At 39.4% G+C, this 27,926-nt stretch overlaps 1 protein-coding gene across 8 annotated transcripts in view; it reads left to right on the top strand.

Annotated features, from left to right (window-relative positions):
- Window positions 1–27,926, top strand: part of AIG1 (androgen induced 1) — a 218,631-nt gene that overhangs the window by 62,434 nt on the left and 128,271 nt on the right. For 6 of the 8 annotated variants that reach the window (XM_074333656.2, XM_074333665.2, XM_074333664.2 and 3 more), the window contains one exon: window positions 3,443–3,544. The exons of the other annotated variants lie outside the window; for them this stretch is intronic. In XM_074333656.2, coding sequence (XP_074189757.1) covers window positions 3,443–3,544 — 102 coding nt within the window. The remainder of the gene's footprint in view (window positions 1–3,442; window positions 3,545–27,926) is intronic. 8 annotated transcript variants of the gene reach the window in all.

The raw sequence follows: 27,926 nt of genomic DNA, 5'->3' as shown, positions 1-27,926 counted from the left end.
TCCCCTTCTCCTTCCTTCCCTCCTTCAGCAGTAGGTGGTTGAGATCACGCTAATGGCCTTTCTAGACCAATCTGTAGATAAGTGACTTTTCTCTTTAGCCTCCTTTGTGGCACTCGTCACTGAAACATGCTTTGCATTCTAATCTGTTTTACTCAATTCCAAAGAATTTCCCTCTGATCAGTAAAGCTTTTTCTTAGAAGTAAACTAAAGCTGATCAGCTTCAGCTTCTAATGGACTCCGTGTGAGAGACTCCTTACAGAAAGAGGCAAAGTGTGAATCCGGTTTACTTTTGCACTCATTTCTCATAGTTCCGTGGGTTCAGATGAGGACTTCGGTGAATTGCTGTAACATAAGTATTTTGTCTGGGAAGCTTGAAGGACTGGAAAGTGACCGTGCCCCTTCCACTGTCAGTTCAAGTACAGTATTCTGGTCCTGGCAGCTGAGAAGCAGCAGGTGTGTGCCGAGGACTAGCTGGCCCTCCGTCCTGGCCACAGAAGGAGCTTCTTCACAACAGTGGAACGTTTCAGTGTCACCTAGCCTGTCCAAGAAAACCTATTTTTGTTTCATATCCGCGCACTGGTAGTAGAGCTCAAAATTATTTTCGGTTTGCTGATGACCATACTATCAAGAGGATGTCAGCGCAGGAGCCAAGGAGCTGCCATCTGTGCTGTGTTTATATCTCAAGCACTATTTAGAAGACTGGTTACTCAGCGGTGCCTCTTGACCTTCTAGTGTTACACTAAGAATGGTGACTTACACTTTCTTGAAAGTCACCCTTATGATAATCCTTATAATTCCCTCAAGAAACAATAGAGGGTCTAAGGGTTGACCAAATTGCACTATTAAGTATTGATCCCACAGTGCTTTCCATGTGGTAGGGACTGAATGATCATTCATGGTCAACGTGTAGCTCTCATCGTTGATGTGATGATAGGTGACTCATAATCAGCTGTCCAGGGAAAAGGTACCCGATCTGCAGCGTTGGCTGATTTCCATAGTGGGATATGAAGAACATCTTTATAAATTCAAAAACTTAGATAAAGCGGAGAAATTCCACAAAAGGCAAAAATGACTCAAACTAACTCACAGAAAATAGAAAACCTGAAAACTCTTTATCTAAAAGAATTCAAATTCACAAGTAAACCTCACAAGAAAACTTACAAGTCCAGAGGGCTGCACTGGAGAAGTATATCAAATAGGTAAAGAAGAAATAATATCAATCTTGCACTAAGCCCTTCAGAAAATAGAGGAAGGAACACTTCCCAGCTTATCTTTTGAGGCCAGCATTATCCTGTTACCAAAATTAGAAAAAGACATGATGAGAGAAGAAAACTAACTACAGATCGATATACTTGATGAATAAAGATGGGGGGAAAATCCTAACGAAATACCAGTAAGTTGAATCCAGCAATATATAAAAATTATAACACAGAATGACCAAGAATTAAAGGTTGGCTTAACATTAAAAAAAACAAAACATCAATCGATATAAGTCATCGTATTAACAGAATAAAGGAAAAAAACTATACGGTCACCGTAAGAAATACAACAAAATTATCTGGAAAAAAGTCAGTACTCATTCATTACATACATAAATTAAGAATAGGAGAAATTTTCCTCAATTTTATAAGAGGCAGCTGCTTGTGTCCATTTGGGCAGGGAATTGCAGGGTTCTGGTTTCCTGGGATGTAGTCTAGAAGAGGAGGGGTGCAGGCTCTGGGTAGGCAAGCTGCTTGGCCCTAGGTTCACCTCACTCCTTGGGTAGGGAAGAGGCTCAAGGTGGCCTGGGTAAGGCCTTCCAAAGCCGGACATCTCAAACTTTACATGCATGTGAACAACCTCGAAAATACAGGATCAGAGCATGTGAGGATGGGAGGTGGCATTCTGCACATTCTGCACATCTAACCAGCTACTATTCCATGGGACCCCACTTTGGGTAGCAAGGCTGTAATGCAGGGGCCCCGGTCTGAGGGCAGGGAACACTGGTAGCTGCTCCATTTGAAGTCTGTGGTGGAATAAATAAACTAAAATTATAGGTAATACAAAAATGATTCATTGTACTTGGAAGATCCAATTTGATAGTTAAGCTAAAGCTAATAATATAGATTTTTCTCTTTGTTCATCCTGTGCATTTATCAACTAAGTGAAAATAGTTGACCCAAACACAGGATAAATAACTGAGGACCCTAATCTCCTATTAAAACTATGTACATAATCTAGAATTGACCATTGTAATTATCATTCAGTGTGTTTTATGAAAGAATAAATATTCACAACATCCTCAGTTTTAAGAGTGAATATTTTTGGGGAGCCAAGATTACCCATGTCATAACTGAGATACTTGGAATAGAATTTTGGAACCCATGTGATTACCAGCCTTGAGCTATATAACCACCAGGGGTTTTATAAAAAGTGGCATTAAAATATTTATTATTTTTATTAATAAAATGTGGAGACATGGATGACTTATAAGAAATGAGATTAAAATTGTTGCTGTTGAATATTCGTGCTGCATTTTATCATTCTATAGTATGACTATATTATCTGAGACATAGCTCTGCAGAGAATTTGATCCCTCTCTTGGGGTGGTTGCCTTTTCCCAAGCTACATTTATTGACTATTTACAAAAGCATTCACTTTAAAATTCTATACTGAAGGATAAAACCTTGGGCCATTCATTTCTTTATTGTGTCTGAACTTATTTTCTCATCGTTAATTTGAAGAAGGATGATAATAAATTGAGTACTCTCTTTTAATGATTATGTTGCTGATGGCTCAAAATCAACCTCTGGAACCCAGATGAACTTTTAAGTTATTCCAAGAGAATTAGGAATCTTCCTTTGCCCTCCATGCTCTCTTCTTCTCAGTGCAGCTAAAGCCCCTGCTTAGGCTATATAAATTAATACATTTGCTCGCAATGTGACTTTGGGACATTTTATAGCAGTGATTTCAATGCTGTTAGTGGTAAAATAGAAACTTGAGAATGTGAACATTAATTTAAACCACATGATGGGTTTAAGGAAAAGGGACATCCACTACAGATTCTTGAGTGTGTGCTAACTCTGTACACACTCTAGTGGGGAATGGGATCCAAAAACCACCAGTGAACTTTTAAACCCTCTTGAGAGGAATCAAACCAACACAATTAGCCCGGGAAGGGAGCTGTTCCAGACAACAGACAGACCATTTCTCTCTCGCTCACAAACAGATCCCTTTGCCTGAGGGAAAACCATTGAGAGATAGAAGAAAAAGGAGGGACTCCAACCATTACCACTAATGGCATGAAGTTAGAACTATCTTTCCGGTCATTAGCTGGTTTACTGATTTGTCTTTCATTATAGGTTACAAATTATGTTGGGTTCCTTGAACAATAGATAATTAACAAATTGTATGTTGTGGATAGTTGGTGAATTTGAAATAAAAGATTTCTTTTCCCTTCCAGTTCGTTGTAGCTGTGTTCTGGATCATTTATGCCTATGACAGAGAGATGATTTACCCGAAGTTGCTTGATAATTTTATCCCAGGGTGGCTGAATCATGGAATGGTGAGTGGATGAAAACAAATGATTTCCTTTTGTTTAAAAAAAAAATCTATTAAAGAGCTGTTTTCTAACTTATGCTTTCCATAGAATTTATCTAACTGTGAAATGTTGGAAGGCTATAATGCAGTTATAACTAGAGAAGAATATTGAATGTAAATGAAAAACATCTTCCCATGCAACTGAGTCACTATAAAACGATGTAGTAGATGAGTCCACAGTTTGTAAGATGCATCAGTGGTGTTAGATAATACAACTAGCTCATCCCTGGGTGAATTTGATTTCTGGGCCACTAAAAGGATTGTCCCCTGTTGGGGCATCAGCTATTAATACCCTGTGCAACTGTTAATACCATGCTCTTCCTCCCCTCACATCAATGGGATTGTGTTGGAAGCAACTGCGTATTGTACTTGGAGAATTTCGCCCCCAGAGGAGCAGCATGGCTGTTCAGTCCCTGGGAGATCTGCCGCAGGCATTGCAGGGGTCCTGGGCAATGGCTGTCTGCCTTGTCTGGCTCTGCCCATCCAAAAGCATTTGCCTGTGGCTGCTAGGTCTTTTCCTTCTTCTCTAATTCTTTCTAGTGCGTTAGCCATGGTGTTACCTTCACAAGTCTCAAATCAAATGCTTTGGATGATTTCCATATCTTTACAAGATTTGAAGAGATATTTTCTGCAGACAAGTTGTGTATCATCTTCCCTTTCTACTTCTGGAATTGAGCACAGTTGTGGTATTACCTAAGAAGCCTGCATTTTTTGGCTACAGCAATTTTTAGACTACCACTGGGTGCTCCTGGTGAAAAGGGCAACCTATCACAGAAATTAGAGGGGAGCAAAGAGCTGGAAATTATGTGTCTTAGGGCCAAAATAATAGTTTCCCTGCTGCCCCAATTTGGGTTTATTTTAAGAAAAGTGGTGTGTACCAACAAACAAACATTACTATACTGAAGAGCTTTGATTAATCCTTTTGTAAGCCAGTGGCACATCTCAGGGAACTGGAAGTTTCTTTGAGTCCGATTAGAGCCACACTGTTGCAGGATTAACATGGAACCTCTGGTCTAGTTTCCTACAAATCAGCCGGGTCTTATCAGTTCAGTTTACCCATCTAAGGGGCCTGCCGTGGCTCCTCTGCCCCTCTCCAACTTTTTACTTTTCTTGAATGTGAAAGCCCTTTCATGGCTCCATGTCTTTGCAATCCTCTGCCCCAAATAACCTTCCCATTCTTTGCTGGGAAAGTCCTGCTCATCCTGACGGTTTATATAACATGTTCTCTGAGAAGTCTTTCTTCACCCTCCCAAGCCAAGTTCGCTCTTCTGTCATTTTGTTCTTGCACAGCACTTACATATGTCTGTTATACATGTATCTATCCCCCACCACAATGTCACCTTTTTAGTGCAAAACAGCAGCCTCAGAATCCGAAGCATTCGGACCAGCTGCCTGTCTTATAGTAGTATCAGTGCAAATGTATTAGACTGATGGATGAATTCAGTATTGCCAGGTTCCATAATTCCTTGCCAGTCAGTACTGATAGCTACTATTTTTGAGAACCTACTGTGTGCTAGGCATTCCATCGTGGTTATGTCATTTAATTTTCATAGTAGTAGTATGAATGATAAAGTAGTATCCATTTTACAGATGAAGAAACTTAGGCTCAGAAAGTCTTCGACACCAGAAGGGCCTTAGCTGAGAACAAATGGTGCATCACGTGCTATACAAGTGCAGTCCTTGACTATCTGGGCTATTGTCCACATCCCTAAAATGCATAATATTACCTTCAGGCCAGAGGATAAATCACAACCTTTGCAGAGGCTAGCATGTTTCGACCAGTTTATGAAGCGTGTACGCAGCCATTAGAACTTCAACTTGACTCTCACCATTTTCCCTTGATTCACTTTGATGGGCTAATATTCTCAATCTTGGAGGCAAACACTACTTGGAAATGCAAGGAGAACTGAGTGACACAAATACTTAGGAAAGGGAAAAGATAAATTAATTAACATGTCAAATCCTCTCAGATAACACGCAGTCAGCAGATTGTTTCACAATGAATTTTGTCTCTTAGTAGAGATAAATGACTATTTCTTTGCTTTCTTCATGTTCCAATTCATGGTTCTAAACTTACTAACAAAGAGCTGCATATGGTGGCTGAGGAATAGTGTTCAATATTAAATCATTTACATTACTCTAAATCTGTATAGAAGAAACTTTAAATACAACATGCCTAAAGCATGATACTGATTCTTTAGAATGGCAATTAAAATATGAACATTAAATGCTGGAATCATGAATAATTTAATTTTTATAAAAATGTGTAGCAAGATTTATGAAATATCAAAATACTGAATAAGCATTTTCAGCTTTGTTTAAATTTTATTTGAAAGTTTAATCTTAAGTACTTATAATCTGTTTGCTTTTAACTTTAATAGGTAATTTTGAATATTTGATTCTTAAATATAAAAATAATTTAGTTACAACTTTTTACATTTATTTTAATGTTCATATTTTTATGAAAATATGCATGTTATGTATACTTTGATTCTAATTACATTGTGTTTAATTGATGCTAGATTTAGATGAGAGTAACACTCAGTAGAGCTCAAATTTTGTGAAAATTTCCAACATCTTTAATGAATTTGCTGACATAAAGGCAAGAAGAAAATTTGGAATATTTAAATTATTATGTATATTATTATATTAACTATTTAGATGAGTTAGAATAGTAACCCACCATTGATGTGTGACTAGTAGGTTATCTCTAGGCTCCATGAAAGTAGCACACACACAAAACAAGTATTTTAATTTATTTCAATTAAAAATATAAACATATAAACATAGTATATTTAAATTGGAGTCAGTTCAATATCCAAAATAAAAAACTGTCTATCCTTGAAGCCCTTATTTATCTTTGTATTCCCAGCAACTCAAAAAGCACGTGATGCTCATACGGCACTCACTAAGTGTTGATGATAAAAAGGATGTTTGTGCATTTGCTTTTGAAACTTGGAAGAATGTCTGCATTTATATCCTTCTACCACCTTTCTATCCTAAGTCCACTGACGACCAGACAAAGGAAAAACGGAGGTGATATCAGCAAATGAGTCAGTTTTTAAAGTGTAATGAGAATGATCGTGGACTGTTGTGGGAGGGTTCTGAATGGATGCAACATGGGGGAGCTGAGCTTTGATTTAATGCAATCTAGCAAACATTTATTGAAAACCTATTATATGCCAAGCACCCTGCTAGACACTATGTGGTTATAGGTTGAGAAAAATACTTGTAATTTCAAAGGATGGAAATGGCATTTGAAATAGGGGAAGGTAAGTAGGAAAACCATCCCACAGGCCAACAGAGTACTCCCAACCGGCTGTGTTCATTCTGACAAGGAGAAGCACTGTTACTATTCTGGCATGCTCCTTGGCTGCAAAAATAGAACCCTGAACCTTTCTCTTCTGCTGATTATAGTTTTAAAGCATTGTCAATGGAGTAATTATAGGAAGGGAGGGAGGAAAGGAGGGAGGGAGGGAGGGAGGGAGGGAAGAAGGGATGGAGGGAGGGAGGGAAGGAAAGAAGGAAGGAAGGAAAATAGGAAAATTTAAACTCTAGAAAGATTGCAGATGCTCACTGATAATATAACGGGGCGGGGGCGGGGGGAACCAACAATGAGACAGTATCTCTGCTTATTGAAGACCTAATTAATGTTTATGAAATGCTTTGAGAATGCCAAACAGTGTAAAATGTTAGGATATTCTTATTATTACTGCAGATCTTTAAGCAGACATGACATAGATATTCTTATAATCACAGCAGGAGTTGTTCATTCCCCATATAATTTGCAGGGAGAAAAAAAATAAAAATCCCACCTCTCTTCATGCTTGATTTCTCAGTTGTTCTTGTTATATGTAACGGATCCTCAAGAGAACCTTAATTTAGGAAACTATTCTGTTCAGCATTATTTTGACATTTGGTAATTAGTAAAGTTTCTGTGCATCTGTCTTTCCCAGAAGAGAAGCCATTAAATACTGCTTCTATGATCATTGTGTTTGCAAGAACTCAGATTTGGCATTATTCTTTTGGTACGTAACACAACTTATGGAAAGATTCCAGTTCTGAGATACACATATTTGTATGTATTTCTGTACCCGTGGAGTGTGTCCCATTTTGGTAGTGGATATTTTATAAAATAAGCTATTGGTCGAAAGAAGACCATCATAAATATTCCATATGAAAAAAAAAAATGACCTTTCTCAATTTTTCCACTATATTCTAAAGTAACTAGAAGATATCTGGAAATTTTCAAAAATAAATGTTAAGACCAGAACAGAGGTCAGAAATTCCTTGGGAACCTCTTTCTAAGACTCCCAGTGGACCTCCCAAAGAAATCACATATGACCCCAAGGACCCAGGAACAAGAACAGTTACAGCCACAATGAGGCAGACACTTTCAGAAGTGTTGCATACGATTATTGTTTGTAAGCTTTTTTCATATCCAGTTTTACCGATCGTATCTTCTTCCATTGTGAATTTTCATTTGTGATCATTAGTCCTACCAAGTCTTTCCTTGGAATGCTGTTCCCCAGAAATTTGTGTGGCTCATTCCTTCAGCTCCTTCATGTCTGCTCAAGCTCAATAACGGTTACTCTGAGCAGCCCATTAGGCACTGCCGCTAACCCCAATGCTGCCCAGACTCCCTTACCCTGCTCTTTATCCCCCTCATGCCACTTACCATCCTTGACATATTACACAGTTTTAGTTCATGTTGTGTGTATGGCTTGTTGTCCATCTCTCTCTGTGCTAGCATATACTTTCCATAGGGGCAGGGATCTTTCTTTTAGTTACTGAGTTATCCTAAGCACCTAGAACAGTGCCTCTGCCTAATGGACAACCCATGAATATTTGTTGCAATATTTCACATCTATGTGTTCTCTTGTTCTCATTTTCCTATGCTTTATCTTTTCTTCTACATAGCAGTTGACAGAAAATGCAATCCAAAACCATTCATTTCTTTCCTAACTTGTATTTTATGGCACTCTTCAATCTTAGCTGCAGTGCAGCAAAATCCTGCATAGATACGGCCTACTACCACCCTCCCCAGAGGGTCTTACTAGTCGATACCTGTCATAATACTGTCGCTGCCTGAGAAGGCCTGAATTGACAGCCAAAGAACATACCGAGGGTGCCTGGAACATCTAAGAGCTACAGGCCAGGTAAATAACAGCCTGGATCAAATTCATTGAAATAGGTAGCTCTTCCATAGATTGATTATTTTATCTGGGTATGACTTATTTTTTTCTCTAGGGTAATAGTCAGACAAAAGCTTTTTAAAGCAATTTCCTCCCATCACAAATTCCTTTGTAGACCTAATTTTCCGTGCAAGGGTAGAATTCAAGGCTAATAATATTTGGCTTATACTCTGCCCCTTTTTCCTGCTACATTTAATAGATGAGCAGGCCCAGCAGCCGTGTGAGTTCATCAGAAGGTCTGTAAGTTATATTCAGATATTTTGGGGTCAGCAAAACCAAAAGTGTGGTTTACTCAAGTTCTTTTACCCCTAATCCTTAAATCCATAGATATTTCAAAGCAAACTTAATTCATATGTTTCTCATTCATTTGCCCTTAACTCTTCATAGTTGGGGGCGGGGGTGGGGCAGGGAGGAAGGTATTGTCTTAGGAACTGGCTTCCTTCTTCGCTACCACAGTCAGATCATTCATTAGCCACAGACCCAACTCCTTGGCAGAAGTCCATCCCTATATCTTTTCCAGTTTCCTTTTCATTGACGCTCCAACCTCAGCAAGCATCAGTGATAGCTGCCAAGGAAAGTGAAGTGGAAAAAAGCTGTGTTTTCTATCATGGAAGCACAGAATCCCAAAATCTTAAACTTGGGAAGTGGTTCTAAAGATCATCTTGTCTGTATACCATGTGTACTTCAATCACCTGAACAACATCTTGGCAAATTCCCTTTCAGTCTCTGCTTGAGCCTCTCCAGTGATGGAGCTTCAGCAGTGGACCAAGACTATGGGATCTTCAGCTGTAGGAAAGACACAAGGAACTGAATCTTCTGTTCTTTTCTATTGAAATCTGCCCAGTCCTTCCATCTGCTCTGCAGGATTCAAACACCAGCCCTCTTTGTTCTCCTCATGTTCTCATCCAAGAGGATCTCACTGTCCCCTATGACTTCAGTCTCTGCCGTGCACAGGTCATTCCAAGTCTGTACTTCCTGGTTCGTCTTCCCATGGGCATCCCACTCTGAATTTGGCACAACGACCTTGACACAAACATATTGAAACAAACTCATTACAGCGACCTTGACACGAACATAGTGAAACAAACTCCTTACATTAACCCCTCCTATAAATCATGTTACTCATCTCATGTTGCCATCACAAATAATGGCAAGACGCGTCTAAAAGCTCCCCTTTCTGCCACATCCCCCACAGTTAGTGGACAAGTCCTGTCAGATGAACCTCCAGAGTAGCTCCCAGACTTCCCCAGCGTCCTCGTCTCCACCATCCCTGCTTTAGTTCAAGGCTTCATCATCTCTCAATGGGACTCAGGCAGCAGGCTCATCTCATCTCTCTGCGTCCCCACTGTCTCCTCGCCACATCTGTTTCCACATTGCTGCCTAAATTCCCTTTCCTGGGGAGCCAAAGTTCTGATGGCTCCTTGCTACACTCCTTTCTCAGACACTGCCTATGAGTGGTCCTTGGTCTCCTAGGCGTCTAAGTGGCCCCTTCTTACTGCCTTGTTCATACACTTGGGATTTCTCATATCATATTGTTTACGATGCGTATTTACTTGTTTATTCTTCCAAGGGTCTATGAGGCCATAAAGGGCAGCAACTGGTTTTCTCCTGTTTCTCCAGAACGTAGCAGAGTGTTTAGCATTCAGTGCACATTCGGTAAATGTTTATTGAGGAAATGGTATACAGGCCCTTCACCGTGATACTCAGTCTCCTCTGACTAGTCTTCAGCTTGTCTAGATTCGTTTTTACAGTTTCGTATGAATTAGCAGATGCACAGCAAAGTAAGCGATTTCGCCATCGTCCTTGCTTATTAGTGCTGTGCAAGCTTCCATTACGTTTTTTGGCAGTTTCATTGTACTCAACACTAACACTTCCACGCGATTCTTATCTGATCATTGCGTGGCTGAGCTAAGACTTAAAGTTGTCATTTTCGGGTTTTTTTACACATAAAAGGTAAGACCCCTTATACGTATGCCTAGTGAATTCCATCTTGTTAAACTCAGTCTGAATACAAGATGGGCTCAGGAGAAGCCACGATACTAAGAATTTGAGGATCATTGAATGGATATATGAGGATTTAATAAAATGATGTTCTGTTTGTTTTGAATTGAGGTGCCAAAGTTTGTGCCATTAAATTGAAGCTGCTTTGGAGGCTCTGGGTAAAGTCAGTAAACAAAATAATAGATTTTTTTCAGAGCAGTAATTTTTAAATTTATTTTTATTAAATTTATGGGGGTGACTTTGGTTAATAAAATTATATAGGTTTCAAGTGTACATTTCTATAATACATCATCTGTATATCACATTGTGTGTTCACCACCCGGAGTTAGTTCTTCCATCACCATATATCCATCACCCTGTACTCTCTTATACCACCTCCTCCCCCCTTACCCTCTGGTAATCATTAAACTGTTGTCTGTATCTGTGAGTTTTTATTTATTTGTCTTGTTCCTTTGTTACTTTCAGTTTTATATCCCACATATGAGTGAAATCATATGGTTCTCAACATTTTCTGTCTTATTTTGCTTAGCATTATAATCTCAAGATCCATCCATGTTGTCACAAATGGCAGTATTTCATCTTATGGCCAAGTAATATTCCATTGTATGTATGTGCCACATCTCTATCCAATCATCTAGTGAAGGACACTTTGGTTGTTTCCATGTGTTGGCCACCGTGTATAATGATGCAATGAACATAGAGGCACATATATCTTTATGGATACATGTTTTCAGATTTTTGGGGTGGATACCCAGAAGAGGGATTGCTGGGTCTTATGGTGATTCTATTCTTAATTTTTTGAGGAAAAAATTTTTCCCGTAGTGGCTGTACCAATTTACACTCCCAGCAGCAATGTATGAGGGTTCCTTTTTCAGAACAGTAAGTTTTAACCATGTTGTAACCATGCTTGGAGAAGATGATTGAGTCTTAAAGTATTTAAATAAAGATGATGTATGTAGTGGCAGAAGGCAGTAATAATGGGCAGGCAGTAATAATGACTACTGAAAATGATTTCCATGTGCAAGGATGGAGAGACAGGACATTAATTATGTATAGTGGAGAGAGAGTTCTGTGACAGGGATCTTAAGGGCTGGAATTGGCAACAAGTGGATGGTGGCCTGGGGCAAACCTCACTTCTGGCGGAGAGGTATTGATTTTTCCCAAGTTGGCTGGATTCTAGAGTTCCTGAGGGACGGTTGGGTTGTACTGGTCATGCTCAGGTAAAGTGGGGGAAAAACCTTTTCTGAGAATCAAGAATTATTGTCCCAAATCTTTACATTGCTCCAAATCATGGAGATGCCAAGAACGGGTTGATTGTCTCCCTTGGCTTCCTCTTATCTACATCATTTTATTATTATTATTATTATTATTATTATTATTATTATTATTTATTTAAGTCATGTACTAAATGGTTAGCTAAAGAGAAGCGAGGAAAAGACTGTGGCAATCCACTGAAATGTGTTCAACCCAGCTTTTTTTTGTTTTGTTTTGTCTATGTGATTCTGAGTCCAAGCCACTGACTGTCTCCAAACTGCCTGGCCCTTTAAGGATGCTGGCTAACTTCCCTGAGCCCATTTATACCTCCCCCTCTGCTAGCCTGTGGCTAACAGAACTCCGGTCAGACCTGCCAATGCCCCTCTAAACTGCCCTCCAGGACATTCCAGGACTGAGTGTCCACTCAACCCTCACTTCCATGTCAAAACTCCACTTACCCTCCGTGTCCCCTCATCCATTAGCTTTCCCCTTACATCATATTAATGGAATTGACAACCCCTTTTTAAGAGCCTCTTTACCCAATATGTACCTACTATAGCTTCCACTACACTTTACTTGCAGTTTGTTGTTGCATTTCTCTGGAACTGGGTGGTCTTCTGGGGCAGACACATGGTCTTGGCTTCCTCTGCATATTATCATCATCTGGCTCAGTGTCAGGCACATAGCAGGTCTCAGAAAATGTTTTATGAAAGAAAGAATGAATGAATGAGTGAGTGAGTGAATGAATGAGTGAATGAATTTCTATTGTATTTCCTTACTCTTTGAGTCTGTAACACTTTCTGGAAAGGAAATGAAATTATTTTATCTAAGTGAACTTAGGTTGGTACCTGTGGTCACCATTTAATTTTCTACATTTCATACCCTAGACCTTCAGTCGCCCATTCTAGAGCCTGTAGCATTCTTGTCAAGCTCATTGGTTCATAATGTTCAGGGTCAGTCCTCTCTTTTTGAATAGCAGAACTGTATCTGCTGGCCTCCAAGTGTCCAGCAAGTGAACTTGTCCAAATTCACATGGCTAGGGAATGGACAAGCTGGAAGTGCAATGCTGAGGTGACTGACCCCATGTACTGACTGTACCCAGGGACTCTCTGCATGGAGCTTGGTGAACATCTAGTTAAAGAGATGCCTTTAAACATCCATTGTCATTCTCTTTCACCGAACATATCTCATTAGGACACTAATAAACATTCCTAGCATTTTATATTATTTTCCTTTACATCTAAGCCAGGATGATTATTTCCCTATTGCTGCCACGTTCATATCCACGTCTAGGGAATGAGCTTGCACTTCATAATCTAGTTAAGATAAGTTTTAACCTAGGTACAAGCGTTACCTCTGACTGGTGGACATGTTTCTCCTTAATACAACCGCTTTCGTCCTTATCAAGTACTGCAATTTGTGTGACCTAGTGACGTATCGAATTGTCCTACACTTCCACATGCTGCTGCTCAGGTTGCTACTATCTACATGCGTTGGGATCAAAAGACTGATGCTAGTAAACGTTTCTTTCTATACTGACCCTGCTGCAATCACCACGCATACAATAGATGTCTCTTTTGCTCCATTCTTCTTCTCACACCAGCTTAACCCAAAAAGAGCTACTCTTTTGGATGTCGTGCTTCTAATAGATGTAGACATATGAGCCACCTAGAAAGGGGAACCGAACCAAATTACCTCTCAAGTTTTCTCTTGTTTTATTATTCTGTGAAAACCGTTTAGTGTAAGTGATTTAAGAGGTTAGTCAAAATAGAATTTTCTGTTCAACAATCTTTTTAAATTTCTCTGCCCAGTTCCATGAGTGGCAAACTTATAGTTTGTTGTGGAATTTCATGAGGTTGGCCATGGAAATGTATAGCACAATGCCCGACACATAGTAGGCCTAATAAATGTAAAGTTCTCTAAAAAAGGACAGGATAGAATGGGATGGGACGGGACGGGACAGGACAGGACAGGGTAGGGTAGGGTAGGGTAGGGTAGCGTAGGATAGTATAGGGTAGGATAGGATACAGTAGGATAGGAAAGGATAGGGTGGGATAGGATAGGATAGGGTAGGGTAGGATAAGCTAGGATAGGATAGGGTGGTATAGGATAATATAAGATGAAAGTTTCCCTATACCTAATGATATAGTTTATTATCATATAACAAGTAATAAGTGAGTGTCAAACTTTATCTAAAGCTTCAAGGAAAAAATGCCCTGGTGGAAATCTTATATTTGTAGCAACACTGAATACGTATATACTCCTAAAGTAAAAAAGTTAATAAAATTCCTTAAAAGCTTATATAAAATGTAAGATAGTTGTCCTTAGACATAGAATTCAAATCTTCCTTATTTTTAAGCATTTCCCCTCAGTTGCACCTATTCAAAAGAACTTTGCTTAAACTTAGAATTTGACTGCTAATATTCACACATATGGCAAATATGAACTAATCAGACCACAGATATTTTGCTGCATTCCATGGTGTCTCATTTATTTGTTTAATTTGCAGCTATAGCAACTAGATTCCACCACTTTAGGCTTTCACACAGAGACCTACAGTCTGATCAGCTTGGTTGAAGTTTGGCACTCAGCACTGTATTCAATTGAAGACATATGCACAAGTTCACTTACCACATTTTTTAAACTGGTTTTCACACAGGGCAGATATGTACTATTTGCATAAAAATATCAAAAGCAACCTTCTTCAAGGATAGTAGGCAATTAAAAGATGTTGTGACCTTCTTCTCTGTAACATTTCAAATCTTAAAGTTTTCTTGGCACGCTTTTCAAAAGCCCATCTGACTTTGAAGCAGCCTGCCTCTCCACAGAAAGCTCACTCCAGCAATGACTAATGGATTGACCTGGTGCCATGCTAGTGCTGCTCCACGCATGCTGCTCTGCACAAGACGAGCATTTGGAAATGACCTTGACAGAGAGGGTTGCCAAGTTAATGAAATATGGGTCTTCAAGCAGTGCCATGTCACAAGCAACTTACAGAAGGGTATTCGCAGCATCCTGAAAGCTCAGCCCCTTCACTTCATATTAGTTTACCCAGAGCATTTTACATTACATGAGGAATGAGGCTCCTCCTGAGTTTAATAGTTACACTTTGTAACAGGTTGGAAAAACTAGGTAATGGAGGAAATTGGCATTCCACTGTTGTTTCTCTTAGGTGTTTTCAAACTTTTTGCTGACGGAAAGGAAGATGCTCAAGTGGTTCAGTTTTAAAAGGGGAGATAAGAGCTTAAAATAAAGGCTAAACTGCACTTGGGGGTGAAGGTGCAGTTAGTGGATAAAGAAAAGATGGTAGGAAGAAGTACCTCTCTGTACCTGTGAATTGCACGGTTAATAGGATTCCAGCTCACAGATTTAGACTTCAGGAGGGGAACATTTTTTATCACAGTATGCACACCCATATAGTAATCTGTTGTAGTTGTTTTAAAAAAAAAAAAAGCTGTTGGTTGCTAGATGGGAGGGGGTGGGGGTGGGGGAGAAGGTAAAGGGATTAGAAAGTACAAATTGGTACTCACAATATAGCTACAGGGATATGGAATATAGTTTGGGGAATATAATCAATAATGTTGTAAAGATTATGCAGGGTGCCAGGTGGGCACTGGTCTTATTAGGGAGACCACGTCATAGACTGTGTAGATGCCTGACCACTGCGCTGTACACCTGAGGCTGAAGCGCAATAATAATGACTGTCAACTATAATTATATACAGGTGGAGTACAGTGTAGGGAATGGAGTCAATGGAATTGTAGCAGCTCTATACCATGTCAGAGGGGTAGTAGATTGGGGGCGGGAGGTTATCACTTTGTGAGGGGTGTAAATGTCTAACTATTACATTGTTTTGTACACCTGAAACTGAAAAAAAAACTTTTTAAAGAGATGAAGAAAAACAAAAAGAAGAATGCTTATCGATGTTGACGTCGGTTGGTCCTATCTGGTTTCCCATCCGACTGAGTGATGTGTTTGTCTCGGTGCACAGTGTCTCCTTTCGATTACACTTCTCCTGCTGGTGAAGTTGGCTGACATTTCGGGATCTGGATAATGAAGCTGTGCTTGACCTTATTTGGCAGTCAGTGACCAGGATCCTGGATTGGCATGACTTTGGAATGTCCCCCTCAACTTCCCTTCCTGTGACCTTGCTTTCACAATAGTGGGGAGGCTGAGACAGGCCCAGGTCAGGACAAAGTGCGATGTTGGAAGAACACTGGGAAGCAAGTCATATTCTGTTCATTCATTCTTAATTAATTGCCTTAGGCCAGCTGTCCGATTTTTATGCAAAATCAGATTCCATACTTATTAAAAAAAAAAGAAGAAAAACCATTCAACCCTGTTAGAGTTCCCTGAGAAGACTGCAAGAGACCTCTGGCCACTCTTATTTTTCAAACGCTGATAATCCTTACTGAGCAATCCTGGGAAATATACAGCTATAAGTTCAGGGCAACATACTGTCAACAGCAACTTCCCAGAACATTCCTTCTTACTTCATCTGGGATTTTTCAATAAGTAATTTGATATTTCTGTAAATTTATACTGGAATAACTGAAATGAAGGCATTTTTTCCTTATAAGCTCAAGACTTCCAGACTCGTCATTTTGTAGTTAACATAAGTAAGCCATGCAACTAAGCTAAAAGTCTAAATTATAGAATATAGTTGTTGCAAAACTGTTCGCACTTTATGCAGTCACTTATGTTAAAACCAGTAACAAATTTGCAAAACAGATTTTGCATGCAATAACTTATATTGAAATCAAGCTTAGTGATGCTAAGTGTCATACGCTAAATTATTTGATTGTGATTTTTTTCCCCCTAATTGCCTGTATATGGTAAGATTGCTTAAACATTTCTGGCATAGGAAACACAGAGGATTCTATTATTTTATCTTGTTTTCTATATTTAGTGTGATTTGCTTTAAATTACATTACCACACCTTTTTTTTTTTTTTTTACATTTTAATGGTGTTAATTAGAGAACACATTTTTGCAAATAACCCTCATCCTTAATTTAGATCTTTTTCATATTAATGACTGATTTTTTTTTTTTTTTTTAAGGTGGGCGCAGCTCACAGTGGCCCATGCGGGGAGCGAACCGATATGACTGATTTTTAATGTTTTTTCTAAAACGCTTCTCAACTGCTTAATAAAGAAGGGAGGCAGGTGGAAGACTAAAGAAGGGATGAGAAAAAGAGAGAAATGTAGCAGGGAACATCAAGCATAAGCAACACCATGACTTCTGGTACTTAATGTCATAGGTCACCAGAACCAAGGCACAGAATAAAAAGAGAAGGCCTGAGCCAGTGAGCTCTTGACACCCTGAAAATCCTGTGTGCTTGTCATCCTGCTCACTTCAGCACAGAGCTCTGCCTTGCTCGTCCTGATGATATTTTTTATTTATCTTTTCAGTAAACATTTTAGACATGAGGAAGTAGAGAGCTTATCATTATTCAGTACAGTCAGATAATGCCTTCACCTTTAAGCTATGTTCATAGTCTCAGCGTCCAAATTTTTAGACTCACATGAGATGATTTATGTGTATGTGAGTAGAATGTAAAACATTTCCTTATGAAAAACTTTATTCTGCATCCCCACCTACCTCCCCCAGTTGAACAGAAGCCTGCCTTCTTACCAAAGCCCCAGGTAGGCACTTTCTCAACCATTATTTTAACGTATGGCACTTTGTCCTATTTGCTTTTATGTTTTATCATTGCAAAAGATCTCTCAAATATGCTCTGTGTACCTTCATATATGTTTATACAAGAGCACATGGTTGAAAGAAATATGATGCTGTATAATCAGCGTTCTCCAGAGAATCAGAATCAACAGGACGTGTATATAACAAGGAATTAGTTCACGTGGTTATGGAGGCTGAGAAGTCCCAAGATTTGCAGTCAACAAGCTGGAGCCCCAGGAGAGCCAATCGTATAGTTCCAGTCCAAGCCGAAAGGTTTAAGAACCAGAGGAGCCAATGGTGTATGTTCTAATCCAAGTCTGAGTCCAAAGGCGGGGGGGAGAATGATGTCCCAGCTTGGAGACAGTCAGGCAGAGAGAGGAAACCCTTTCTTAGTCAGCCTTTTATTCTATCCAGGTCTTCAGTAGACTGGATGAGGCCCACCTCCATTGGGTGGGGCATCTGCTTTGCTCAGCCTAGTGATCCAAATGTTAATCTCACCCAGAAACACTTTCACAGACATACTCAGAATAACGTCTAACCAAATACCGGGGCACCCTGTGGCCCAGTCAAGTTGATACATAAAATTAACCATCATAGATCCCCTTGAAAACTCCTCTTGGCTTTCAAGAACAACTCCATTTGTCGATGTCTGAATAACGCTTTCCTTCTTCCATGCCATTAAAGTTGAACTCATGTTGGTCAACCCTGGTTGGCCCAGGTCTCAGGCTTAGAGGTTCTGATTGATTCAATCAAGCATGAGACCCATGCACCATCTGTATTTATAAAATGCTCCCTCACATGGTTCTGAGGCATAGCCAAGTTTGAGAACTCTTGAGTTTGCTGATATTTAGGCTTCTTTGGGGTCAATGAAAGTAGTTAATGGAAGAACACAAGAGGAAAGTCACCTTGGTCATGACGGGAGCTGAGCTGAATGGAGGGTATGACAAAGAAATAAACCTGGTTAAATGTGCATGACCAGGCTGACTGAACCATTATGGTCTGGTTACAAGCTGACATCTCTGCCTTAGTTCCTGCTGGCACTACCCCAAGATTCTAGGAAAAATGAATTAGTATTAACGTTTCTTAGAAGATGAAAAGCATAATACATGTGTCGATTATTATTAATCCTTGAAAATATTTATGGAGTTAAGTTGTCTGTAACTAATTAAAGATGGCAGTTAGCAGGGTATATGGGTTTCCTCTGAGTAATATGAAACAAAATATAAATCTTTTAAGTAACTATTTCCGACAGAAAGGATTTTTGCTTGTCTGTGGGATTTTTTTAAGTTTTATTTTATTTTCTGGGATCTCATTACTTTTCCATAAATCCTATAAACAGAATTACAGTGAGATGAGTCACAGTCTTAACACTGTTTTGTAGCTTCTTCTGCCCGTACAGCTTGGAATATGGGGGATTTTTACAAAATTGTTTGGAAAACATGGAAAAGGAAAGGAAAGGAAGGGAAGGGAGGGAGGCAGGGAAGGAAGGAGAAAGAGGGAGGAGTAAGGAAAGAAAGAAGGGAGGGAGGGAGGAAGGAACGGAGGGAAGATACACAGGATTTTACTTTAAATTACTTTTTTTTTAACTTAATCACATTATAAAGGTAAAACTTTTCATGGTATCTTATTTGTATATTGTAGACAAACTTGAAATACAAATGGTTTTGGATTTCAAAAGTTCATGAGCTAGTCATTGGGAACTGGGAACATATTTCCTGACAGAAATTTTGTTATATAAGTGGTAATTAATTTTCGAGGCAAGCTCATAAACTCGCCTCATTCTGTTTTGAAGCTGAATGATTGTGCATTTACAATGACAAATAGTAGACTATACTGTTGAAAACTTGTAGATCTAAAGAACATAACAATCTAACGGCAATAAAATCAATTGTTGAGTCACTTCAAACTTGTCACTTGAATGCTGGTGCTGGAAGGAAAGCAGATTTAATTGGAGGAATCTGAGGATATTCAACATGTCTGATGATATTTCAGAGTGCCAGTCACGGGAGCAAAAGCCATTTTCTCTTGAGGGTCTCTGCAGCCACGCTTATGCTTTAAGCTGGGCACCAAAAAGCGACACACTTGGACCATATGAATAAGTCCTCAATAAAAATGCCTCCTTTGGGGTTGGCCAGATGGCTCAGTTGGTTAGAGCGCGAGCTCTGAACAACAGGGTTGCCGGTTCAATTGCCACATGGGATGGTGGGCTGCACCCCCTGCAACTAAAGATTGAAAACAGCGACGACTTGGAGCTGAGCTGCACCCTCCACAACAAGATTGAAAGACAATGACTTGGAGCTGATGGGCCCTGGAGAAACACACTGTTCCCCAATATTCCCCAATAAAATGTTTTTAAAAAGGCCTCCTTTCCTTTCTACAAAAATATTGATGAAGCACATGCTGTGTATGACACGCTCCTTACCACTTAATTTGGAAGGAAAACAGGAAGAACCCGTCTCTTTGTGGAGCTTATAATCTAGCGGGGGCGACAATCAAATAATTGTACAGATAGATGACCTATGATTCATCCATTTTTATGAGAAATTATGATGTGAATATTAAAGTTGATACATATTTATAAGGAAAGATGATTGACTCCTGGAGGATGCACCTAGGGATGGGGAGGGCGTAAATCTTTGTCAAACACCTGCCATGGGCCACCACTTGCTTTACCGCTACCTCATTTAATCCTCAGAGATGACCCTGAGGGGTACAGATCACTATCACCACTTCTCAGATGAGGAGCTGAGACTCAGAGATGGTTTAAGAAATGTGTCAAAGATGGGAAGACACTGTGCAGCAGAGCTTGGGTGCAAACCAAGCCTGTCTGACTCCTGGCACTTTCTGCCAATCTAAGCTGTCTGTTCTGCAAAACCACCCTGGAGATATTCTCTATTATTTTACTCAATATTTTTTACGTAAGTATCCATGCGCGAATCTTCTCCTGGAATTTAGTAATGGATATAGTGCTTTCTGTCCTGATGCTAGCGTGTTCCTTTTTGATAATGCGAACTATTTGTGTCTGCTTCTGCTCGGATTCCACATTTAGTCCTCTCAGGCCTGCTCACGTGGCGATTCTGGAACCGGTTCCTCTCCTTTCCGAATCATCTATTTTTTTCTGATTCTTCATTTCGTGTTGATTTCTACTACTCTTGAGTGTTTTATTGCAAGCTGCCTTGCCCTTTTGAGAAATAGTTAGAATATACATTACACAAATAGAAAAGAAATAGATAGGCCATCTGGAATTCCTTGATGCTCTCTTTCTGTACACTCGACGTGATCTAGGACAGGGCCTTGCACTCATGCCTGAGCAATAACGATCAATTAGTAACTGACTAACTTCAGCAATTCTGAAGGATAGTCCCAGTTAATTTAGAGAGGACCCGGAAGTTGTCAGCTCCAGCTTTATATGTGAACTTCACCATAACACTTACTACTTTCCCTGTCCTTAATGGATGTTTATCTCTTGCATCTTCTTCTATCACTAATAAAGGGAATATAAAGAACCATGATTACAGCGAACATGTGTCACACTCCTCCCTCTTGCTGTGCTAAGCACCTTCTAGATATTGTCTACTAAATCCTCACAAACTCATTATTTTCATTTCACAGAAGGAGAAAACGGGGGGTTAAAGAACAGGTGGTTAATGGGAAAAGTGAGGAAACAACCTTTCTCCTGGTAATTCAGCAGTAGATGGAAGACAAGATTAGGGAAAGAAAAAGGATTATTTAAGAGAAATAAATTGTTTCAGGTATGATCAGTAAAATGCAGAAGAGGGCTGGGAAGAATTGCAAGTGACTTATAAGGGAATTATTCTTCCTGCCCATCCCCTGCTCTGTTGGCAAGGAGGGAGAAGTCATATGCAGGTAGGTATTTTTATATATGTGAGACATTCTCTCATCAGGAGACCGTAACTGGGGGTAGAAGGAGAGAAGGCTGTACGTAGACATTTCTTACATCCGCATGTTTATTTGGATAATTTTAAGTTTTACAGTTTAAGGTATGGACAGGAAACTGAAGGTCTTCTTTATCCTTCTGGGCTGGCCCTGGTGTTCGTGAGTGCAGCCCACACTAACCCAGGAGCCCTGGAAAAGGTGGATATGTGCTTGATCCTCTACCTCTTGGCAGGTGAGCCCCGACATCCTCCCAGTCATAACTGCCACTGGTGGCAGCATCCAAGGCTCTCAGAGCGCATATGCAGCTCTCCAGAGCAGAAAGACAAAGAAAACAGGGTCCTCTCTGCTTATGCACACTAGAAAGAGGGAGACCTCCATTGTGAGTGATCCCCAGGAAGTAAGCCTCACACAGGGGATGGAGGGGAGTAATAGTAAGAGATTAACCCATTCATGGGTATTTGCTTAACAGATATTTACTTAACGTTTCCTGCCTGGGACTCTTCTGGGTACTGATTTTGTTCCTCTTGAGAAAGAACAGCCAATCAAGGAAGAGGAATTAAAGCTCCAAGGAAGGGTGGAAGAGGGAAGAGCTCTGGTCACCAGTTTTCAGGAGCTGAAATTGGAAGTCTAGAACAGGTGCAGTAATTTGAAGAGAATTTCTATTCATGATGAATTTAGGGAATTCAAAATAATTGGATATATCTGGAACTGGAGTCAAAGGTGGGGGCATAGCTGGAGCTGTGGTTAGAAAAATAAGGGGGTTCAGATCTGGGAGATCCTTACATACCAAAAACTAGTTTAGGTTTTATCTTTTAGAAAATAAGAAGCATGGCAAATTTTCACATGAAGATGATTTGATTTATACATTAGAGAGATATGAAAAAAAGGAAGGGTGACTGAGCATTTGCAGAGGCAGGAAATACAACCATATGTTGGACAAACTGCATGAAGTGTGATCTGACAGCATAAGAGGTGCAAGAAGGCAAGGGCACTGAGAGGTCATCCTCGGCCAGTTCAGAAACACACAGTGTCCTGGTCAAGGAGACTGAACTTGACCCTAGTAGATTTGGGAAGTTGTTAAAGGATTTTAAACAGAGAGAAAGCAGGGTCAGATAAGCATCTTAGAAAGCTTTCTTTTTTGAGGTTGAGGGAGATCAGTCTGGATTTGGGAGGAAAGAGAAGGCTGAGGATGAAGCTTTGGCCAACACTCACACGACAGGGAGGGAAAACAGAGGAGGCCATCACAGGGGTGGGAGAATAGCTCAGTGAGGAAGAGTACTTCTGGAAGAAGGCAGGGTCAGGAACGTGCTGGGCCACACAGGTCTGATCAGACAAGGACAGCATCTCGGTGCCAAGGTGTGGCAAAATGACTACACGTGGACAAACCAGCAGAGGAAAGAGGAACCTTCCTGAAAAGCAAAAAGCAATTTAAAAAAATCCATTGATGTGGCATTTTTTTAGGCGAGGGAAGATGGGTCGTTTCATCTTTCCCTTTAGCCAGAAACAGTGGCAGATTGAGGAACAGCATTTAAGGGATAATTTTTCTGTTATCGGCCTCACCTCCATGTTCTCCTGGTGAAAGAGGTGGTATTTCTGACATAGCCCTTAGCAGGGTCAGAAGTTTCCCCAGGTATAAAGTTTCCCCAGGTACATGATAATGGCCTTTGGTGTTCTTTCTACCACTTAATGTACTGTCTGAATAATTCTTTCTATATCGATGTGAATGTTAATCCATACATAACTAGAATAAATCATAGGAGAACATGCAGAAAAATGGTTAAAGGAAGTAACTTGTTTTGCTTATTTCTTGAGTGGAGAGGAAGAGAAACTTTAAAATAATCCTTCCCGTTTGTGACTTTTCATTTCTCGGCACATCAGAAGCAACAAAACCAAAAATAACAAAAACATGGTTTGATTCATTGGAAAGCTGCATGAGTTAGATTATATGTCTTTCTTTAAAATTTTATGAAATCTGATTTGACTATTTAAGAATATTCATAAATTTCTGGATGCATGCCGTTAAAGATAAGCCATTTGTTTTTGTGAGGATTCAAAAGAGAACTGTATTTTAGAAAATAGATAAAATTGGACTTGACCTGGAGAAATACTTCTCTGACCAGTGGTTATTTAAAGACATCGGACTATGGGCTCCAGGCTTTGACTGTTTCTCAAGATAAATATGCATGTAGGAATCAGGAGGAACATTTTCAGAGGTTGCTATGAAGTTGTTATTACAATGTTCTCAGCGTGCCCATGACATCTTTGGAGGTATGAGAGTACAGATGAGATATAAATGTCTCTCAGTTCTTTCTCATAATTTCTCTAATCTTTCTGGCAATTTAAAAAAAAAAATTGAAAGGAAAAACTATTCAGGAGTATAAAATGTTATTGGATTTACAGCAGTCGTCATGGTTACCTGCATAGTTTCATTGCTTTATTAATGTGTAATTCCCTTTATTTCTGGAAATATCATTATAGCAAAACATAATACTCTGCAGCCTCTTAGCGAGTTTCACCGTGTATCTCAGAGACTGACAGTGTCTGTGATGAATGTGTGTGTGGTTTCTGGGCCACCTGTGTGCTGTTGACCTAATAACTAGGACATCGTTGTTTAGGAAAAGACAACTTGAAGATAATGACCCTTGAGTATCCCTTAAAAGTTCAAATACTTCCTTCAACAAAAGTGCTCATTTTTTCCTAGAGGAAAAGGATCCAAAGCTCAGTCTTTTTCTAACTAAAATAATTTAGGTGTTCTGCCACTAAATTTTTAAAAGGAATTATGATTACTTACTAAAATCACTTTGAGGTGTTCAGGAAATTTTTTTTTTTTTTTAATGTATAGACATTTTTGTTTTTTTAATTTTTATTGGGGAATATTGGGGAACAGTGTGTTTCTCCAGGGCCCATCAACTCCAAGTTGTTGTCCTTCAATCTAGTTGTGGAGGGTGCAGCTCAGCTCCAAGTCCAATTGCCATTTTCAATCTTCAGTTGCAGGGGGTGGAGCCCACCATCCCATGTGGAATTGAACCGGCAACCTTGTTGTTGAGAGCTCAGCTCTAACCAACTGAGCCATTTGGCTGCCCCAGCAAAATTTTTTTTTCTGATCAATTCTTTTAAAAATTATCTTTCCTAAAACATTTTTTTTTTTTTTTTTTGGTATCATAGGATTTTTTTGTGACACTGTTAATATAGGTTTTGAGCAAGTTTTTCTAAGAGTATTCTTGTACTACTCAAGTTGAATTGTTGAGTATATTACCTTCTGGCTAACTTACTTATGGCAGATACTAGTAGATCCCCACATTATTTCCCTTCTTCCTGGGCACTCACCAGACTACATATCCCATCATCCCTAGCAGTTTTGTCTGACAATCGGACTCATGGGACAGTGGAATGTGAATGGAAGTTATGAAATCACTTCCAGGTCTGTCCCATAAGTACTTCCCACTTAATCATCCCATCCCTTGTTTCCAGACTGACCTGCTGGTCTGGACCCCTGGATACCCAGGTGGAGCAGAGCCTCACTGCTGACCAGGAACATCTATTGTTACGAAAAATAGACAAACCCTTTGAAATATGAGGGTTGTGGGCTATATTGGCTTGTGTTGCCCTAATACACTGCTTATCAACATTTCTTTTAAGTAAGCATGTAATCCTTGGGAGAAGGTCCATGTTTTCCATCCACAAGTTTTTCCTGTAGCTTCTTTCATAGCCTTTAGAAAGAAATGAGCATTGTAAATCCCAGGGCCCCTAATCAGTGTCCAATGATAACTTTGCTGTTTTGGACAAGTGCTGAAGACCTGAATGGCTACAGCGATAATAGATAATTGGAAAATATCATCAGACCCTTTTGATTTATTTGCACAGGGAACCAAAGGAAATGGAATTAACTTCGTTTAGATATTTCTATGTGCCAAGTACTGTGGTCACTCCCCTAATATACATTATTCTCCGTAATTAATCTTCTAGGAAACTTTGTCATTCCCATTTTACAGATTTTTAAAGCGTCATGTAGTTTTAATAACTTCTTCATAGCTAGGGAGTAGCAAGGGAGGTTTCAAATAAAAGTTTGCCTGGAACCAAATCCAGCCAAGCTTTCTACTTCACTGCTTTTTGTGGTATCCACTCAGTAAACTAACATCAGTTGTTCCTCAGGCTCCAAGACAAAATGAGTGATAACTAGCAATAAGTGGAAACATATGCATAGAACATTTGATTAGCTGCGATGTTGGGAACAGAAACTCTCATTAGATTTTTAGAAAATTATAGTACTGACCTCGTTAAGTTTTACCTTCTATCTTAATTAAGATGTCAGAACAGCTATTGTAACAGATATCAAAATAACAGGAGTTTAAAACTGAGGGTCTGGAGGTTGACAGGCCAGTTCTTCCTCATGAGGTCAACTAGGACCCCAAGCTCTTTCATCTGCCTGCTTCTGGATCCTCTTGGGTTGTTCTTCATCTACGTGGTGGCAGATGGCTTACCACACCACAGCTGCATTAAGACGATGGTGCAGTTAAAGGCATGACCCAGAAATGGCACACATCACTCTTGCTCAAAAAGTTGTGTGGTCTTCTAGCTAACTGCAAGAAAGTCACGGTATGTCATTTTCAAATGCTTAGTCTTTGAAGAACACTTGTATTCTTATAGAAGGGGATAAGAGATACATGGGACAAATATCAGCCTTTGCCACACTGTTTTCTTCCCGTTTTTGATAAACATGTTAATGAGGAAGATCCAAAACAGCAGTAGCAGAAAAGGGAAATAAATGAATCAAGGAAACTGACTAATTCAGAAATTGAATATCTCCTTTCTCCTTAACCTCTTCTAGCACATATGCTAAAAGAATCAAGGGTTAGTGTCTTGCACTAAATTGCTTGAAAATAGGCTATCACTATTAAATCAAGCATTCTCTGAATAAAATGATTGCAACAAATGGAGGACATATAAACAAAGACTAGATATTAAATCATATTATATAGTTAGAACTAATTTCATTAGTTTTGACATGTGGGTAAATTATAAAACAAAACCCTATATGGTAAGAGATATTTACTGAAGTCTACATAAGTGAAATGATATGATGCCTGAAGTATGCTTTAAAATATTCCAGGGAAAGAAAATGGGAGATGAATAGATAAAATTAAATTGGTAAAATGTTCTGAATTGTTGGAACTGGATGATTGGTTCATGGGGGTTCATTATGTTATTTCTACTTTTAGGTGTATTTGAAATATTCCATACCATAATAAAAAGTTAAATAAATACTTGTTAAGAAAAGAAAAGCAATTTTTGGCAGTGCCCTGATGTTCATATGAGCTCATTTCTGTACTCCAGTTAAGTGCATTCCTAAATTTCCAGTGTATTATTATCTATTCTACATGTATACAATTGAAAAAACTCATTTCATCTAAAGAAATCATTAATAATTTGCTTTTGAACCAATTAAACAAAACTTTGGTGAGCACTTGCTGCATCTGGTAATGCAAATTATGCAAAAATAAGTAAGATAAGGCCCCTGATCATTAAGTTTAAAGTCTTAATCAGGCAAATAAGACAGTCTCTCAAATCCATCTAATTTAAGAGACGTACAGAAGACGGCTTAAATATTAGGAAATTGCATCAAATTGGAAGGATCAGGGAAGTTTCCTGGATCAGATATCATAAGCTTTAAAGAAAGGGTAGGCTTTTGACAGATGCAAGTGGTGGGGAGAGTGGTCTGGACAGGGGACCACCAAGAGAGAGGCTGTAAGCTGCAGTATATGGGATGGTTTTCTGGTGACAGGAAAGGGAGATATGCATTTGAGTGTCTCTGAATATCCAAGGAAATAGGGGAGTAAAGAGGACCCGACTGAGAAAATTTATACTCTTTATAGGGACTTGTTATTGTTGAGACACTGGTGAGACTCAGGATGAGATATCCATCTCCTGATGTGCTGTCGGAGCACAGAGAGAAATTGGTATAGGTAGCCAACTGAATAAATTGATAGTTGAATCTGTAGTTAGATGATGAGCTTCTTACTGAAGAGAATAAGGATTTTTTTTAAGCCAGTTTTATTAGCGGATGGAAATTATGACATCTTTGTGAAAATGGCTAAGTGGTTGCAGTTGACATTAAAGACAATATAGGTCCCTGTTGTGACAAGATCTATATTCCTCTCTTACCCTCTTTACTGAGTTCTCAGCACTCCTTACTCTCGGAGAGCCCACTTATTTCTATTTAATCCCTCCTCTCTTCTTCAGCCTAAGCTTTCCTAAGAGTTGTCTACACAGGGTGTCTCCACTGCCTGACTACCATTCACTCATTTACCCAGTTGAATCAGA

The sequence above is a fragment of the Rhinolophus sinicus genome, chromosome 2 (genome assembly GCF_057876585.1).
Source record: "Rhinolophus sinicus isolate RSI-liver-muscle chromosome 2, RSI-T2T, whole genome shotgun sequence".
NCBI lineage: Eukaryota > Metazoa > Chordata > Mammalia > Chiroptera > Rhinolophidae > Rhinolophus > Rhinolophus sinicus.
This window is presented reverse-complemented; position numbering and strand designations above follow the sequence as displayed.